Raw genomic sequence first — 18,295 nt, 5'->3', positions numbered from 1 at the left:
GTGAGATCATGACCTGAGCTAAAGTCGGACGCTCAACCGACTGAGCCACCCAGGCGCCCCTGGTTTGCATTTTAAAAAGCAAGGCTTCCTAGGCTCCATGGGAACAGACTGGGGGGCAGCAAAGGGTCTAGTGAGGAGGCTCCAGTCCAGAGAGAGGAGGATGGTCACCAGTGAAAAATGGCTGGATGCAACATTCAGGTGGGACAGATGGGACCTGCGGGTTGACCTGTGGTCAGTGTCTTTCCTGGACAGGGAGCTTGTCTAGCTGCTCCTGGCTTTGCTCCCAGCCACACAGTAGGAGCTTACTACCGGGGGCGAGTGTGGGAGAAGGAGACATACGGGGAGTGGGAGGGGGCCTCTGCATGGAGGATCTCTGGCTGGAGGTCCTCAGGAACAGAGCCCACTCCCACGGCTGTTGGAAAAAGGACACTGGGGCACTCTTCCAATGGTGACAGAGCCGAGCTGTGGCCGGGGGCCCTGTCACCCGGCTCAGGGATGCAGCAGGCTAGCAGCTGGAGTCCTTCGGGCTGAGGAGCAGGGCCTGGCCACAGAGGCCGGCCCGCACCCCTCCAGCGGGCACCACGTATGCCCGGCCATCAGCGGCCCGCGAGGGCGAGAAGTCTGTCAGCTGCAGGTTGCTATCCCGGACCTGGTCGTAGTCCCACAGCTGGTAATGCCAACTCTTGCCCTGCTTGGAGAGAAGGTAGACGGCTCCTGGGGAACCTTCCTCTGGCAGGGATGGTGGCTGGCGGGCTGTGCTGGGCACCGGGTGGAACAGACCTGGCAGCTCGGGGTCCTCAGAATAGCCGAGGCCTGGCACAGCCTGCGTCCCCAGCAGGACCCCTGGGAGGAGAGCAGAGGCCGTGAGCTGGAGTGAGCTCCCCGCCGTAGCCCTTCAGGGTAGGCGTGGTACCACCCTCACACCACGTTACAGAGAAGTCAGTGGGCCATGGGCACACAGCTGGGCTGGGACTGACCCAGGGTATCTGGCTCCAGGCTCCAGGCTTTTTTAAGTCCCGCCTCCTCCAGCCTAGTAGCACAGGGAGGGGAGGTGGCATTAAACAGAGCAAGCATCATCACCCGATCCTCTCCTGCTGTCTAGTGAAAAAAACAAAAAACAAAAACAATGCTCAGTGGAGCCCTCGAGGCCACAGACCCCGGCATGGGGGGAGCCTCAATCCAGGCCACCTAATGTGTGAATCAACCTTCTTGTAGGCAGCTGGGAATGACCAGGCCGATCGCTGTTTACTGACACGAGCAATGTGCCTGCGTTGTTCAGATTTTATGTACTTTGCCCACTGTCATCCTGATTTCCAGACGGAGAAATGGAAGCCCAGGGTCACAGAGCCTGGAAGTGGCTGGACCAGACCTGGAGTCCTGTTTGATTCTAAAGTCTATGCTCTGAGCTTCTGTTTACAGAAACGGTGACTGGCAGATACTGAGTCACCTGCTCCCTGCCAGGTCCCTGCTGAGTACCCTGCTGGGACAGGGACAGCCCAGCCCCAGTCCCTGCCTCAAGTATGAGTGAAATGCCAGCATAAGGGTGAGAATGTAGGGGTGATAGGGGCTAGGGACATCCAGGGTGAGCATACAGGGATGCGGGAGGGAAGACCCACCTGTGCTCACTGCCCAGTGGGCCTTGTAGCCCTTCCTCTGACACGGCTCGTGGTTGAAGTCCTCGTCGTAGCTGCCACTGGGGTTAAGGCCAAAGCTGCGGTGTGGTCCTGGGAACGACCCTTCCCCATCCCCACCCAGCTCCCTTCTAGGCCCTGGGATACGGGATGAGCAAGGGATGTCCGGAGACGAGGTGCCGCAGGACACGGTCTCTGTTGGGACCACCCAGGCCACCGCAGAGCAGCTCAGCCTGGCAGCCCAGTGCCTCCTGGGCCAGCTTGCCCATGTTGGCCACTGCAGGACGACACAGACAGAAGGATCACCATGTGCCTGGCTCCAAGCCACGGGCTAACTGAGGATCGGCGCCTTTAATCGTCACCATAACCGCCACCTCTTTGTACAAATGCAGAAAATGAGGCACAGAGACGGCAAGCTGCGTGTCCACAGCCACTTGGCAGGAGGTGGCAGAGCTGGGCGGGGGAATGAAGACATCCTGTTTCCAGAGTCCAACTCGTAACACTCTACTGGGTGGGGAGAAGGGCCTGAAGAACGGAACGGGGTCTCCTTGCACGCCTGGCTTGCGACCCTTCTGAACCCAACTCACCGGAGAACATCTCTCCCTGGGCCGTGTAGCCTCTGTCCACGGCCATCTGCACAAGTCTCTCCAGGGGGATGCCGCTGGGCGGTGCCAGGAGCGTGCCTGCCATCCACAAGGCCACCAGCCCACACCTGGAGAGAGACATGCCCAGTCCCTGAACCCCTAAGTCGGGTCTTTACTGGGCCCTCTCTGTCCCGGAAGCTGGAGTGTGGGGAACAGGTCTACTGCACTGGGGGTTTCCCTCCTTCTCCCAGGCCCGGTGGGGAGACCTCACTTCCCTCTTCCTGGGGGAGAGGGAGACCATGGCCTGTGGCCAGGGCTGGAGGGCTGCAGGGACAACGGGAGGGTGGGGAAAGTCACCTGGGCTTTCAGGAGGAGGAGGTGCGGAAGAAGCGGAGTCAGAGATGAAGGCCGTTCACTTGCTTACTTGCTCATCCATTCCAGCAGTTTACTCCGCATGCGCCCTGGACCCCCGCCCCCTCAAGTTCCCCCTTTCCCACCCCTCCTCCTTGCCTCATGCGGGCTGGGATGAACCCACGCCCCCCACCCTACAGATAGGTTCTCTGGAAGCACAGCAAAGGCAGACAGGGGTTGGGGTCCCAGATCAGGGCACGTACTGAGGGCCTTCCTGGATGAGGGAGGGCAGGTCGGCACAGAAGAGGATCCACTGCAAGTCACTTCTGAAACTGAATAAGAGCCGCGCTCAGGTCACAGGGGAACCAGCTCCTCGGTCCCCCCTTGAGGTCTGCCTGTCAACAGTATGATTGGAAAAAAATAGGATAAAACAGGCAGAGAGGGAAAGGATTAGGACCTGAGGTCCCTGGGTGGGGAGAGACATATTTTGGCACAATGCTGGGAGTGTCTGACCACAGCAACCCCCCCCCCCCCACCAGGGGTAAGGCTCCTCTTAAGAATGTTAACAGACACTACCTACTTCCTCAGGAATTTGACAAAAGACCCGACTAAATATCAGACCCTAAAGTCTTACAACCCACAAGGAACGGTGGGGCCATAGACCACCTCTTACAATGGAAACGAGCCAATCAGGAGTGGACAACCCAGCACCTAGAGTTGTCCAGCCAATAACCTGAGAAGGAACAAGGCGGAAGGGGGGGGGGGGAGGGTGACCAGAACCTTAGAAAACAAGGACCCTTGCCTAGAGTCCTTGGGCGTTCACTTTCAAAGGTCCCCTCTGCAAAGAGCACTTTCGTACTATTCTTACTTTCTCATCTTATAGTCCAGTAAACTTTTTGCCTGCTGCTCATTTTGTGTCCACCTCTTCACTCTTCGAAGCTGCGAGACAATAAACCCCGGGTATTGTGGCAAAAAATCCTGCAACAGTGGTGTTGAGGGGTGGCGAAAGGCGCCCGGCCTGGCTGTCCTAAAGCCTGAGGGCAGCTCCAGGCTCTGATGAAGACTTCCTTCTCCCCTGAGGAGACACCTCTCCCTTCCCAGGCCTCAGTGTTCCTCATCTGCTCAGTGGGAACCCTTCTTCCACCTTCTGCTCCCTCCCTGCTCCTTCTCTCAGTTATTGAAGGAGCAAAGGACAGACGTGTAAAAGCTTTGCCACTAGGAGCCAGAAAAATGGACTAATTAGACAACATTTCTCAAAGAGGTGTCTCTATACCTATACGCTTCCTGCGATTTTTTTCTCCCTTCCCGTGCCTGTCAAATAGGGATGAAGATTCCTTAACTCAGCCTAGAGTAGAAACAGGTAACAACATGCTCACGGCCTAAGAGATCACCCTGCTAATGAGCCCTCGCAGGCCTGCCCAGCCCCACCCTTGGGGGGGGCCACTCCGAAAATTTTGATCCCGATCCTGCCCCAGAGCTCAGGAGGGGAAGGGCAACTTGCTTAGACAGTATTTCTGTTCCAAGAGCAAGACTGGGGTCGGGGGGGAACCTAAAGCTCCTGGTTCCCAGTTTGGGGCACCCTCCGGATGAAAGGTGTTATCACAGCACAGTGGTTAAAAGCCGCCTGAATGCAAATTGGGCTCTACCTCTTCTAACCTCTTTGGCTAAGTGACTTCACCTTCTTGAGCCTCCGTTTCTTTATATGGAAAATGACATCATAGTTCCTATTTCAAAGAATCACTGAGAGGATAAAGTACATACCTAAGGACACTTAGCACAGGGCCTGATAAACGGCAGACCTGGAATAACGGGTGATTGTTACTTGCATTACATTTGCCTCCCTTTGGTTAGGGCATTTAGAACAGATTATAAACTTATCTAGAGAGCTGGGGGTTTCTTCCACGGGTCTGAGTAACTCATTGTATCGGCTCACCCACCACAGCCTCAAGGCCAGGTCTAGCCCCCTCCTGCCTGGGTCTCTTGGGCCCCCTGACTGTCTTACCACCCCTACTCCCCTCAGGTAGCCTCCCTCTCTGTGCAAAGCCCCTCAATGGCTCCCCGGTGCCCTCAGGACAGTTCACCTTCCTCCACGTGGCGCCCGTGCTCTGTGTGATCTGGCTCCGGTCCACCTGTGGAACCCCATGTTTACTACCTGCCCCCCACCAACCTGTGAAAGAAATATTTGCAGATGCCTGAAAAGAACACCTTTCCATTTCAGCCCGCACCTCTGAACAGTTTGTTTACTCCCCTCATCGCATACCCCTGCACCTACAGGATAGCTCTCAGGGGTCCCCTTCTCCAGGCAGGCCCCACTAACACCTCCCCCGCCAGCCTTGGCCTTGTGATCCCTCAGGACTCCCTCATTACAGCTCTGTCACTGGTGAGGGAGGGATCTGTCTCTGCTGCTGGACTAGGTGCCTGTGAGGGCAGGATCTCTCTTCTTTGGTGAAGGTACACCACTGAACAGGTCTAAGTAGGGGGCTGAAGCACTCAGGTTGTTTGACCTTGAGGAAATGGGAAACCCCAAGAGGAGATGGCAGAAGTGATCTGCGGACAGGTGGTTCGGTGAGACCCTACCGGTCCTTCTGCAGCTTCAGGAGCCTCTTCACGTCATCTCTGCTCCTGGGGACTGGGCCGGCCTTCTCTAAAGCCTCCTTCAGGAGCTGGCTCTTCTCTAGACCGAAGACATGAGGGGGAGCCGGCCCCCCAACGGCGGGTGGAGGCGGCAATGGGGGTGGTGGGGGAATAGGGGCCTGGAGATTCGAGGCAGGGGGCAGCAAAGCTAAACTGGGCAGGTTTGGGGGCAGAGAAAGAGGTGGAGTGATGGGTCCTTGGGGAACAGGGATTCCTGGAGAAGGGGCTGGGGGCTCTAGGGGAGGAGAGCATGGAGAACTCATTTTTGGGTCTCCTACGGCATGCATAGCCTGGAAGATTTGAGGATGGGAGAGGGATGGATCCTCTAAAATGAGTTAATCGCAGGGATAGAAGTTCTGAAGGTTTTACAGCGGAGTTCCAGAACTTGGGTGCCGAGCAGTGGGATTAAAAGGATCAGGACTGACATGTGGAACTAGGGGAGCAGGGGTTAGGCTGACCCGTATCATCAGAGATCTAACAGTTAACAGGGAGTGGTCTTTTATCCGGGAATAGATTTGTGGTTTGGGGTTGCTTTGCCAGGCTCAAGGAGGGTAATTTAGTAAAAGTTATGGTATCATCCCGGGCCAGGTCTGGAAACTCGGGAGTCAGTTTTGGGAAAACGAAGGATAGGACCTGGGGCGAGGCCCTACGGGGTGGGACTTCGGGGCCCAGGGCTAGAGACTAGGGAATTTAGGCTCTGTAACCCCTCACATTCCAGGCCCGAGTTCGGAACCTTCAAGCTGACCTTTGAATCAGAGGTCAAGAGATCAAAAGGACACCCGGCAGGGAGAATGGCTTAGTCGTAGAGAAGGTCCTGGAATCAGAGCGCAAAAGGAAAAGTCCCGTGGGCTGGGGAAGGTTCAGGGATCGGAGGACGTTGTGAGCCGCAACACCGCCGGGATACGTAGTGGAGCCTGAAAATAAAACGCTCCTCCTCTTCCAGCAAAATGGTGGCCGCAGCACACATTTTTTCCCATATCACGTGGTAGTACTCGCGACCCGTGTCCGGCCCAGTGGCGTCACGTGACGAGAGAAGGCAGGGCGGTGGGGGAGAGGAGAAGCTATCAAAGGACTGCCCCCGGAAGAGACTGAAGCGCGAGCGGCTTCTCCATTGGCAAGAAGCGCGTGAGGGGGCTCGGCCTTCACTGATTGGTCCGTGGACCCCCCAGGGGCGGGTCCGGTGGGGCGTTTTCGGCCGAGGCGGGAACCCAAATGTCGTTTTGATTGGCAAGTTTTGGGCGAAGGGGCGAGGATTACTCTGATTGGTTAAGCTGCTGAGTTTCGGCACGGGATTGGCTTGCAGAAAGACAAGGGCGGGACCAGGAGAGGAAGCTTTTACAGTCGGCTCTCAGAAACGTAGGAGGCGACACTTGCGTGAGCTGCGCCTCTGTTGGTGAGTAATGTGGGGTGCAGGCGGCCATCTACGCCGGGCGGGCGGAGCGCTTGGCGCCTGGGCTTTCCCGTGCCTCCTGTGGAGAAACTGTTTTCTCGCTGCGCGAGGTTAGGGCGCCGCGGAGTTTTCTCTCCTTAACTGGCTCTTACATTCGCACTTTTTCTCCTGGGCCGCCCTTTGAGCTCGTGGGCCTATGGGAGTTGCCACTTAGGACGCTCCGCCTACTGGTTCGCGTAGAGCATCCTGGGACTCGTAGTAAACCTCTCGAGATTTCCCACGCGGGGAGGCGGAGCCGTGTCCTGCTTTCGCTTTGTTTTCCAGTCTCTGCCTCCTTCCCGCCTCTCCTGGCTTCCTCGTGAAAGGAAGATCCCTGAGCAGCCCGTTAAGCTCGCTTTGGGGCAAAGGATTCGGAGAAACCCAGGGCTGAAGTTAACCTTTTTCCTTCTTTCAGCTCTACCTCGGCACCTCTCTCCATGGCAGTCCCCGAGACCCGCCCCAACCACACTATTTATATCAACAACCTCAACGAGAAGATCAAGAAGGATGGTGAGTTCTCAGGATAGTCCAGATTCCAGGTTACCTCGCACTCTTCCATCTCCAGCATTCACTTCTCTTCCTTCCCTTTCTCTAGCCAGCCAAACTGTTAGGGTTAATCCTTGAGCCTTTGCCCACGCTGCATTCTGTGTCTCTAACACTCCTTCAGTTCATCTTATCAGCTTGGCCATCAACTTGGTCACTGTCCATCCTTCCAGGCTTCAGCTCACAGGACGCCTCCAAGAAGCTTTCCCCATCCTCTTTCCCCTCTGGTGCCTGCCTCTGACTTCCCATAGGCCCTGGACATCTCCCGCTCAAGCCCTGATTGCTCTGGGCTGTTATGTGAGCATGAGGGTAAGCTCTGGGATTGTCTTGGTCATTGTGGTGTTTGTTCTCCCCGATCAGCCCACAATGGATAGGTTTTAATTTCAAAAAGAAAATGAGATCATAGTAACGATGGCTAGCACTGTTACCAGGTACTGGTATGTAAATCTCTGTTACAGTAAATTTTCAACAACAAACCTTCAGGAAGGAGCTATTACTCCTGTTTCTCAGATGAGGAGACAGGCTCAGGCATGATGTGATTTGCCCAGGGTCATGCAGCAAGGTAAAGTGGTTGAGGCCACCACTACGGAATTCTGCTTAAGAACTCGGTTTTTGACATTATCACCTTGATTGAACCTTATTTTCTATATTTGAAAATTGAGCAAAGTCCTCTGATATTTTCTTTGCGTGGATGTTACGTGGATTAAACTAGCTAAATATCCAAACGGTGTTGACTTTTATGGTACATGGCAGTTAGTATGGGCTGGATGGAACTTAGCTCTTATTATCACCTTAAGAAAATTGTTGGGAGAACCAATGGAGCTTGCTGGGATTAAGTTTTGAGGTTACCAATAAAGTTACTGTTGAAGAAAGCAAAACAAGCCACATAAATTCCTTATATGCTCCTAGAGTATCATGCTCAGCCAATTCTCTATGATGCTGGGAAAACACCCGGTGACAGACATTCCCCGTTTTGCCTTCATGGAGCCATATTCCATTGGGAAAGACAGACCTGCTTCCAGACAGTGATAGCCCAGAGTCGCCAGGGCCATGATTGGGAAGCACAACCAGAGTGATCAGGACTGGGTTTGAGCATCTAGATAGAGGGATTTGTTCCCATTCGTGGAAGAGGAGATGTCTTGGAAAAGCCTTCCAGGTCGAAGAAACAGTATATATGATATGAGGGAGAAGAGCGTTCTGAACCTGGACCAACATATGATGGTGTGTAGGAGCAAAAGAGAGCCCAGGCTATTCTGGAAACTACCAAGTAGTTGTGTGTGACTGAGGCTTGGGACTCAGAACCTTCCAGTGAGCAGTGCGCTGATAGCTCATGGGATCTTGTGGGAGGATAGGCCCATAGACTTTGTCCTGAGGGCATCTGGGAGCCAGGCGAGGGACACGATGTGTGGACGGTGAACTTGAGTGGGCAGGAGAGAAGGGAAGGAGAGAGGCCCAGAGTCTGGGGGAATGGCCGAGCCCCAAACTGGGTTCACGGGTGTGGCGGATGGAGACCAACACCAGAAATGGTGTCAGCAGAATTTTTGGCTGACTGCGCCAGAACACCTTTTACTTCCCTCTTGACCCCACCCTCTCCTGAATTTTCTTTTCTTTCCTCACCTAGTCTTTCAGCAAGTGTCTTCAGCTCGGGTGCCTTTTCTGTTTGAAATTTTTTTCTTTTAACATTTTATTTTTGAGAGAGAGACCGAGCATGAGCAGGGGAGGGGCGGAGAGAGAGGGAGACAGAATTCAAAGCAGGCTCCAGGTGCCGAGCTGTCAACACAGAGCCTGAAGCGGGGCTCAAACTCACGAACTCACAAACTGTGGGATCATGACCTGGGCTGAAATCAGACGCTCAACCGACTGAGCCACCCAGGGGCCCTGGTATTATATTCTGTTAGGTATGGCAGTTTGTTAGTGATCTATGGTGGCCTTGGGTTCAGATGGACTTGGGTCCTGGCCCCCATCCCAGCTCTCTAAGGCTCTTCCCGGTACCTTCGGGACACTCCTGTTGAGCCAGTGACAAATCCTCTGAGAGCTGTTTCCACGTTATTAAAAAAGTGAGACCATTACAGTTGCTGCCTCAGGAAGCAGTTGTAAGAATTTAGTGAAGTTCTTTCCGTAAAAAGACGTTTAGTGGTATTGTTATTCATGCAACTGTTTTTGGAGAAGCGTGGGTGCTACAGCCTGCACTGAGCATGGGGGTACTGCAGTAAACAGTGGAGAGGCTTGTGGCTCTTCAGGATAGCTAAACGGCAGGTTAGCCAGCATGACGTCAGGAGGTGGGAAATGCCGGGAGGGAAAAGCAGTTAGGTACAAGGGAGTGGAGAGAGCGACAGTAGGTGGCATTTATTTAGACAGGGTGGTCGGGGAAGGTCTCTGTGGTGGGAACACTTTTACTGAGACCTGGGTGACCAGAAGGAGAAAGGTCTTTGCCGTGGAGGCAGCAGCCAGCGCAAAGGTCCTGAGGCCACACGTGTGTACCGGCCTGAGAAAGGGCTGTGAGGCCAGTGCGGCTAGAGATAACGGGAGAGGGGTGGAGTGTGGGGGGATGATATTGGAGATGTTGGCCAGGGCCACGTCACACAGGCCTGGGTCAAGGTGCCGGTGACAAAGAAAAGAATGCTCACGTGTATCGAGCATTTACCGTGTGCCCTTTGTTATGTGTGGCTCCTGTACTTTATGTGACAGCCCCAGGAGGCAGGTACCAGTACTGTCCGTGCACACGGGAGCGCACACGACCCATCCCAGTGATTCTTGGCCGCTGCTGGTGTTGCTGCCTCTTGGGGGTTCCAGACCTGTGGCACCGTGGCCTTTGGCTGATGGTGTCCATTCTGGGCCATGCCTGGCTCTGGAAAAGGAACTCAACCCCCAGGACAAGGTACCAAGACCTCCAGTCACCCACGGGTGCTTTCCTTCCTCCCCCTGCAGAGCTGAAGAAGTCCCTGTACGCCATCTTCTCCCAGTTTGGCCAGATCCTGGATATCCTGGTTTCCCGAAGCCTGAAGATGAGGGGCCAGGCCTTTGTCATCTTCAAGGAGGTCAGCAGCGCCACCAACGCCCTGCGCTCCATGCAGGGCTTCCCCTTCTACGACAAGCCCATGGTGAGCACTGTGGGTGTGGAGGGTGTGTGCGCACCGCGGTGCTGTGGCAGACTGGATGGGTCTGGGCCTCCCGTCTCCCGCCGTCCAGTCTCCTAAAGTCGGCAGTCCCTCTTGCTGTTTGTCAGCATTCACTGTTCTTTGTACTGGGGTGGGGGTGGAGGACACACAGTGCCCCCAGATGGTGACCTCTTAGAAGTGTCAGGGCTGGGATGGGGGAGGTGCCCAGAGCTTGGAGAGCTTAGAGGAGGCACCTTACCCAGTCCAGGGGTTCAGGGAAGGCTTTCTGGATTTGAGGCTCCAAGGAGAAAGACTAGCTGGGGGAAGCAGGGGAGAAAGCGTTAGATAACCGAGAACATTAGGAAAGTTGGTCAAGTCTGTTTGGCTGGAGCGAAAGGGTGGGAGTGGGGGCAGAGTATGGCCTGGAGAGCAAGTCAGAAGTCAGGCCCAGGGGCCAGAGTTTGTCTTGCAAGTGGACTTGACTCTGCAGGTGGTGGGGAGCCATGGAAGGGTTTAGGGAGTTGCCTCTGGCCGTTGGGAGAATGGATTTGAGGGGGGAGGTTAGGGGAGGCTGGGTCAGCTTCCCAGGTGTGAGGGTTTGGGCCAGGACCAGCGCGGGGGGTCGTGAATGGGGAGAATCGGGTGGGTTGCAGGTGTTAAGGAGACTAAGTGGCCGGCCGGGGGGTGGGCTGCCTTCTGGGAGGTGAAGAATGGCTTAAAGTGCCCGCCCTGAACTAGAATTCCTGCCACATCACTGGCAGACATCTTTGGTTCCTGGGTCCTTCCCCTTGTCCCTCTTAACCAGTGTTTGAGTTACATCTGATTGGAATATGCCTCCCTGAACCTACTCCCTTGGGTAGGGAAAGCAATGCTCAGGTGTCCAGGTCCCAGGCAGATCGCCTCCTGTGGAAGACAGCGGGCCCTGGGGGCCGTGGGGTAGCCTGGAACCCTCCCCTCCATGTTGGGAGGGGGCACTGATTTGCCTGCTGTTTTCTCTGGGCGTGGGAGCCCAGACTTGGCCACATCTTCTGATGTTTTTCTGGAGCAGCTAGAAATTAGTTTTTGAAGTATAAAGACCACGATCTTACTTGATCCTCCTCCCTGCTCTGCTTCCCAAATCACCCCTTGGACCATATCAAACACTCAAGCACCAGTGAGCTCTGTCGGGGAGCCTGTCAACCCTACCTTCAAAATATCCACCGCTGCCTACTCCTCACCCCTCCCCTGCTGCTGACCTGGTCTCTGCTCTGACCCCTGCTCCCCACAGGCTGTTCTCTGTGCCGCAGCCACAGCGTTTCTTCCAGCACACCAGTGAAGTCTCATCACTCCCTGCTTATGACACTCCATGGCTCCCAGCTTTCTCAGGAAAAAAAAAAAGCCAAGTTTCACCAAGGTCTCCAGAGTTCCTCCGATGCCTCTGTGATTTTCTCTCCTCCCTCCTAGTCTGCATTGATCTTGCCTTTCCTTGAACACACTGCACACCTTCACTCTGCTGGTCCTTTGCTAGAAGGCTCTTTCCCTCCATTCCTCTGTCTCTACACCAGGGTCACATCATTGAGGCCTTTCCTGGCCACATCTAAAATTTTTTTTTTTAAACATTTATTTATTTTGAGTGAGGGAGCATAAGCACATGTGTACCTACAAGCCTGGGAGGAGCAGAAAGGGAGTGAGAATCCCAAGCAAGTTCCGCGGTCTCCAGACCCCAACACCAGGCTCGATCTCACAAACGACGTCATGACCTGAGCTGAAATCCAGAGTTGGACATTCAACCAACTGAACCACTCAGGCGCCCCATGAAATTTTCAATTCTTAATCTTTTTTTTTTTTTTTTAAAGTAGGTTTCACACCCTATGTGGGACTTGAACTCCTGACCCTGAGATTGAGAGTCCCATACTCTACAGACTAAGCTCACCAGGCGCCCCTGAAATTTTCAGTTTTTTCAGCACTTCCCACCCACTTCTCCAGTTCACTTTCTTTTTTTTTAATGTTTATTTTTGAGAGAGAGACCACATGAGCGGGAGAGGTGCGGGGGTGGTGGGATACAGAATCAGAAGCAGGCTCCTGGCTCTGAGCTGTCAGCATAGAGCCCTACATGGGGCTTGAACCCATGAACCGTGAGATCATGACCTGAGCCGAAGTCAGATGCTTAACCGACTAAGCCACCCAGGCGCCCCTACAGTTCACTTTTTAATCTTTTTTCATTGTGTCTTCCTCAGTGAATTACAGCATGAGGGCAGGGGCCTTTTGATAGGCTCATTGCTGTACCCACAGAGTCTAGGTTCTCCATAGACTATTGAGGTTGAGATTTATTAGCCTGGGAGTCTAAACTGTGGTGTGACCGGAACCCCCTTGCACAGTGTTCCTGTGTTGCCCTTTTTTTCCTCAGGCTTTCTGCCTTTGGCCCGATGTCCAGGACTGTCCCATTTTCCCTTCAACACCCAGTGACCGAAGTCCGTGCCAGCTACCCTTCAAAGCACTTCAGCTCATTTAGTCCTTAGACTCATCCTTTCGAATGGGAAATACCACAGTCCCCATTTTACAGATGAGAATGTTGAGGCTGGTGATTTCTGTAACATGGCTCTCGGAGTGACTGGAAAGGTCTGCTCTTGTACCCGGGCCATTTGGCCTTGAAATAAATCTACATTCTTCACCCTTCTGCTCTCTGTTTGGCAGCGCATTCAGTATGCCAAGACTGACTCGGATATCATTGCCAAGATGAAGGGCACCTTCGTGGAGCGGGACCGCAAGCGGGAGAAGAGGAAGCCCAAGAGCCAGGAGACCCCAGCTGCTAAGAAGGCCGTGCAGGGTGGGGCAGCCGCCCCCGTGGTGGGGGCTGTCCAGGGGCCTGTCCCGGTAAGCCAGAGCCCAGGGATACTGCTCTTTCCCCCATCAGGCCTTCCTCATGGCCTGGCTTATGGGCACAGTGTATGTGTAGGGGTCTCCCCTTGGGCATTCACACCCCCTCTCCTTCATTTGCTTCTAGAGATTGTGCGCCTGTCTCAGGGATTAAACACCTGTGTAATGGTGTCTGCACTTAGAAATGCCTCCTTGCTTGCCCAGCTTTCTCAGGATCTCTCTCTGTGTCTCAGTCCTTTGTTGTTTTTTTTTTTTCCTCCCCTTGACCTTGATCCTGCTGCCTGTGTCTTTTAAGTTAATGCCTATGCAGAAAATCCAGAGGAAGCCACGCATCAATTTTTTCTGGATTAGCGAATTTAATTTAGCAGGGCCACCAGACATAAGGTCGGTACGGAAGAAGTTTTATTTTCGTGTGATAGCACCAAAGAAGTAGACTCCAAACTGAAAAAGAGCTCGGGAGTAAATCCAACGGAAGGTGTGTAGAACCCCCCACCAAAACAACAGAATCTCGCTGAGAGAAGTGGGAGATGAATTCAACAAATGGATGCGAGACTCAATCAAGACTTGTTGAGATGTCAGTTCTCCACATTGGTCTAAAACTCAACACAGTTGCAATCAGAATGCTAACAGGAATTTTGGGAAGGCGCTGGCAGTCTGTTTCGCCTATGAAGTTACCACTGGGGTCCAGTAGTGAAAGGCCTTTTTTTTTTTTTTTTTTTCTGCTGGTAAATGGTGCTGGGCCAACTGGGTATCTGTAAGGCAAAGAATTAGTTCTACCTCAACTGTATCAGTTAACTTGAGGTGAATTAGAGACCTCAGTGTGACAGCTTAGAACAAAAAAGATTCTAGAAGGAAACAGGAAAATCTCTTTGGGACCTTTGTGAGGCCACAAAAAGTAGAGCCGTCCCGTTTTCTAAACAGAATCGAGAAAGCCCCTAGTAGGATAGATGAATTGCATCTACTCCTTATTTCTGAGTCTCCACGTTGGCTTTTCTGACCGGATCACCCTGTATTTGTCCTACTTTTACCCACGCCAGCTCCCCTTTTGTCTGGCATTGGCAACGGTGTCAGAGTCACTGCCCAGCTTCCCTGTTCTTACTCACTCTCCTCTTCTGCACCCAGCTTTTTGTCCACCTTGTTTTGTCTGCAGCTGTGATTTCAACTCTAGCAGCCCCACCTCCCCGGGGTGCCTTCCCTGGGTATCTCCCCTGGGTGCATGAGTTGTGTGCCCTCAGACTGGCTCCCTTCTCCCCCTTTGCCACCACCTCTCCCGTCTCTTTCTGCCTCTGCCCCGACTGTCCCTGTCCACCTCTGCCTTGCACTGTGTTCTTTTTTCTGCAGGTCCCTTTTTTTTGCCTTGAAGTTTATTTTTGGAAGGAAAAGTACAGCTTGCTCATTATAGCGTTTCTTTTCACTCCTTTTGTTAACAGTTGTCAGCATTTGATTTTTTCCAGTATTCTTTTTTTTTTTCTGCTCCTATATTGATAAACAAGGTTAGGTCACGTTGACTGGTTTTTTTTTTATGTTAGAAAAAAAATTTTTTTTAACTTTCTGGCTTGAGTTTGCCCTTGAAGCTTGGGTCTGGTTTGCTCCATCCATTTCCCTTTGGGTGACCTTTGTCTCTATAGGTCCCTTTTTCACCTCTTTCCAAATCTGGGTCTTTCTCCCTGTTGTCTTTCACACCCAGGGTTTCTTCTGATGACCTCTTCTCTCTGCCTCCTGCTGACCCCAAACCTGTCTCCTGCCCGTCAGCCGCCCCGCTCAGTCCTGCCTCCCTCTCTCTGCAGGGCATGCCCCCGATGACTCAGGCACCCCGCATCATGCACCACATGCCAGGCCAGCCTCCGTACATGCCACCGCCTGGCATGATCCCGCCTCCAGGCCTGGCGCCCGGCCAGATCCCACCAGGGGCCATGCCCCCCCAGCAACTTATGCCGGGGCAGATGCCACCTGCCCAGCCTGTAAGTGTCTACTTCTGGGGTCTCATACAAACAGAACACGGGACTAGAGAGGGATGGGTGGGGGTGCTGTTTTAGGGTGGGTGATCCGGGCAGGCCCCCCCGGAGGAGGTGCCATTAGATGATAAGAATAAGGATATGGCAGTGGGGCCAGGCCCTGGGGTAGAGAGGGATCGGTATGTTTATTGGAAGAACTTTGGAAAGGCAGGGTGAGGCTAGAGTGGTGGCCAGAACCTAGATTGATTTGGTGAACTTCTGCTCAGCACCTGCTAATGGATACAGCAGTGCTCTTTGTGCCTTATCGTCCCATGGGGGCAAGGCAGTGTCGACAGGCAACATCAGGTGTGTCAGGCGAAGGACCGGAAGGAACTCCAGTGGGGCAGGGGGTGGGAAATGGGAAGGCGGTAAGGGGTAAGTCCCCACTAGACTCACGGGGTCTGTTGACGTCCTTGCAGCTTTCCGAAAATCCACCAAATCACATCTTGTTCCTCACCAACCTGCCCGAGGAGACCAACGAGCTCATGCTGTCCATGCTTTTCAACCAGTAAGTGGGGCCGGTAGCTGGGCAGGGGCCCCATGGGCGATGGCCAGGAGATGGCGCCATGGGGACCAGTCTGGGGGTTGTGCAGGTGGAGCCCTGAGCCCGCTGGGGATTTGCAGGCAGGACAGTGACTGGAGGCAAAAACGGAGGAAGCAGTAGCTGAGCATGCTGGACCTTCCTCCACTTTTGTGAGGGGTGGGGGAGTCAAGGTTCTGGGCTTCGTCTTTCCAGCCTCTGAGTCAGAAATGCAAGGTGCACAAAAAACAGCCATGAGGTGGCATGGAGCACTGGCTGGATCGGCCATAATTGGCAACTCGAACTGCATTTGCTGGCGGTGGGGATATTTAAAATCTTGCGTGCCGGGGTGTAGGCCCCTGTGGCTATCGCACAAACTGTTCACTAGTTAGTGAAGGAAGGGGAGTGTGTGCTCGCCTGGTGGCCCTGCTTATGATCTTACATTCTAAAAAACTTCTTTTTTTTTTTAAGTTTATTTTGAGAGAGCGCGTGCACAAGCGGGGAAGGTGGGGGGGGCACAGAATCTGAAGCAGGCTTCAGGATCCGAGCTGTCAGCACAGAGCCCCAGGCGGGGCCCAAACTCAAATCGTGAGATCATGACCTGAGTTGCAATCAAGAGTTGGGCGCTTAACCAACTGAGCCACCCAGGCGCCCCAAGCGATAGGTATTTTGTAGGAATAGCGGCAGAAGAAAGGATGCCTAGTAAACTTGAAGATGGTTGCCTAATGGGGAAGGAAGGTAGGGCAGAGAAGAGGGAATGGAGAAAAACAGCCTATCATGAAAAGGGTGGTGTTTGTTTCTGGAATGGGGTGGGTGGGTTATGATTGAGGAAGGACATGGCGGCAGTGTCCTGTTTCTTGGTTTAGGTTATTTATGGTTGCATAGGTGTTCATAGAAGTATTTCCTTAAACGATATGCTTATGTTGTGTGTACCTGTTTGTGTTAGGGTTCCTCGATGTAGCGTTTTGCATATTTGGGGCTGGATAGTCCTTTGTTACTGGGAGCATCCTGTGCTTTGTAGGATGCTTAGCAACATCCCTGGCCTCTACGCTCCAGATACCAAAACGTTAGAAGGAGATGCCAAGTCTGGATACCTGAGGTCTGTCCCTTCTTTCAGGTTCCCTGGCTTCAAGGAGGTCCGACTGGTCCCCGGGCGGCATGATATCGCATTCGTGGAGTTTGACAATGAGGTACAGGCAGGGGCTGCTCGTGATGCCCTGCAGGGCTTCAAGATCACCCAGAACAATGCCATGAAGATCTCCTTTGCCAAGAAGTAGCACCTTTTTCCCCTGCCTGCCCCTGCCCCCTGTTCTGGGGCCACCCCTTCCCCCCTTGGCTCAGCCCCCTGAAGGTAAGTCCCCCCTCGGGGGCTTTCTCAGAGCCGTGTGTGAGTGAGTGGTCGCCACACAGCATTGTACCCAGAGTCTGTCCCCAGACATTGCACCTGGTGCTGTTAGGTCGGAATTAAAGTGGTTTTTTTGAGGTTTGGTTTTTCACAACCATTTGTCGTTCTTATTTTCTTGTTCTCTGTGCTTCCCTTTCTCACACATCAGAATATTCTGGGTGTTTGGACCTCTCAGGGTATTGGGGTTTGCAACCTTGGGAAAACACAGAATAGGGTATAACTTTGTCTCAGTTTCAGTTACCTTTACTACTTTGGGAAAATTTCTATTTTGTCTGCATCAGCATTCAGAGCAGGAAATTGAAACCTAGGCTGCCATGTACAGTTGGGCAGGTTGTGTACTGCACAAGGATGCTACCTTTAAGGATACACTATTCATTTTATAGACTTATATGTTTTTTTCTAACATGATAGAGTGTTAAGAGGTTTTTCTTTCTTGTTTTTTTAATGTTTATTTTTGAGAGAGAGAGAGAGTGCAAACAGGGGAGGCAGAGAGAAGACGACACAGAATCTAAAGCAGGCTCCAGGCTCCAAGCTGTCAGCACAGAGCCTGATGCAGAGCTCGAACTCACGAACCACGAGATCATAACCTCAGCTGAAGTTGGTCGCTTAACCGACTGAGCCACCCAGGTGCCCCAAGAAAGAGGTTTTTCTTCACCTTTTTCAAATCTTCACAAAAATGCTTTCTGTCATAGCAGCAGTCTCCCAAAAACCATGCTAGATACTTCAGGAAGAAAAGGATGGGAGCAGGGTACTCAGGAACTCATTGGAAGAATAGTAGGAGTGGCAGCCTGGGTTGGGGACACTTGAGTTCAGGTTTGCAACCTGTGACTGAGCTGCAGTCTGGAGTCCAGGAAGGTGCCACTGCAGCTGATGGAACTGCCCATCCCACATGGGGAGCTACTAACCAGGCACAAGGGGTGTGGCCCCGTCAAACACTGCTGATCTTCCCTGCCGGCTACCCTCCAGCCAGGAGCCTGGGGCAGGTGACTAAACCAGCTCTGGCTCCAGTGCCCTGGCGGCAGGGGAAGGTCTAGGAAATGTAGTTTCCGGTTGGACAATCATGTAATCTAACTGAAACTATGAATGGAAGGGAGCTCGAATGGGGACCTTCCTTAGTAGTCCCTCACACCCTTGATCTGGAATTTTGTTTTACTTTTGAGAGAGAGAGCACAGGAAGGGCAGGGGGGCAGAGGGAGAGGAAGAGAATCTTTTTTTTTTTTTAATGTTTGTTTACTTTTGAGAGAGCATGG

General features: G+C 53.2%; 2 protein-coding genes across 5 annotated transcripts; one reads left to right on the top strand and one right to left on the bottom strand.

Moving 5' to 3' along the window:
- Positions 1-15: 15 nt before the first annotated feature.
- Positions 16-6,377, bottom strand: CE2H19orf54 (chromosome E2 C19orf54 homolog). Of its 4 annotated transcripts, none has more exons than XM_042919488.1 (7): positions 5,144-6,377; positions 2,830-2,898; positions 2,219-2,343; positions 1,779-1,908; positions 1,617-1,687; positions 978-1,094; positions 16-843 (listed from the first exon to the last, which is right to left on the bottom strand). In XM_042919488.1, exons 1-7 carry the CDS (start codon positions 5,485-5,487, stop codon positions 506-508), a joined length of 1,194 nt encoding a protein of 397 aa, XP_042775422.1. In that variant the 5' UTR covers positions 5,488-6,377; the 3' UTR covers positions 16-505. The 4 variants fall into 4 exon arrangements, with proteins under 4 accessions (XP_042775422.1, XP_042775423.1, XP_042775424.1 ...); XM_042919489.1 differs by having other exon boundaries at positions 2,830-2,892; XM_042919491.1 differs by having other exon boundaries at positions 533-843; positions 978-1,030.
- A 123-nt stretch (positions 6,378-6,500) lies between these two features.
- SNRPA (small nuclear ribonucleoprotein polypeptide A) lies at positions 6,501-17,139 on the top strand. The gene is made up of 7 exons (XM_042919492.1): positions 6,501-6,593; positions 7,045-7,139; positions 10,101-10,273; positions 12,944-13,123; positions 14,914-15,087; positions 15,540-15,628; positions 16,758-17,139. The coding sequence occupies exons 2-7, from the start codon at positions 7,067-7,069 to the stop codon at positions 16,915-16,917; spliced, it is 849 nt and encodes a 282-aa protein (XP_042775426.1). The 5' UTR covers positions 6,501-6,593; positions 7,045-7,066; the 3' UTR covers positions 16,918-17,139.
- Positions 17,140-18,295: the final 1,156 nt, after the last annotated feature.

The sequence above is a fragment of the Panthera leo genome, chromosome E2, assembly GCF_018350215.1.
Source record: "Panthera leo isolate Ple1 chromosome E2, P.leo_Ple1_pat1.1, whole genome shotgun sequence".
NCBI classification, from domain to species: domain Eukaryota; kingdom Metazoa; phylum Chordata; class Mammalia; order Carnivora; family Felidae; genus Panthera; species Panthera leo.
This window is presented reverse-complemented; position numbering and strand designations above follow the sequence as displayed.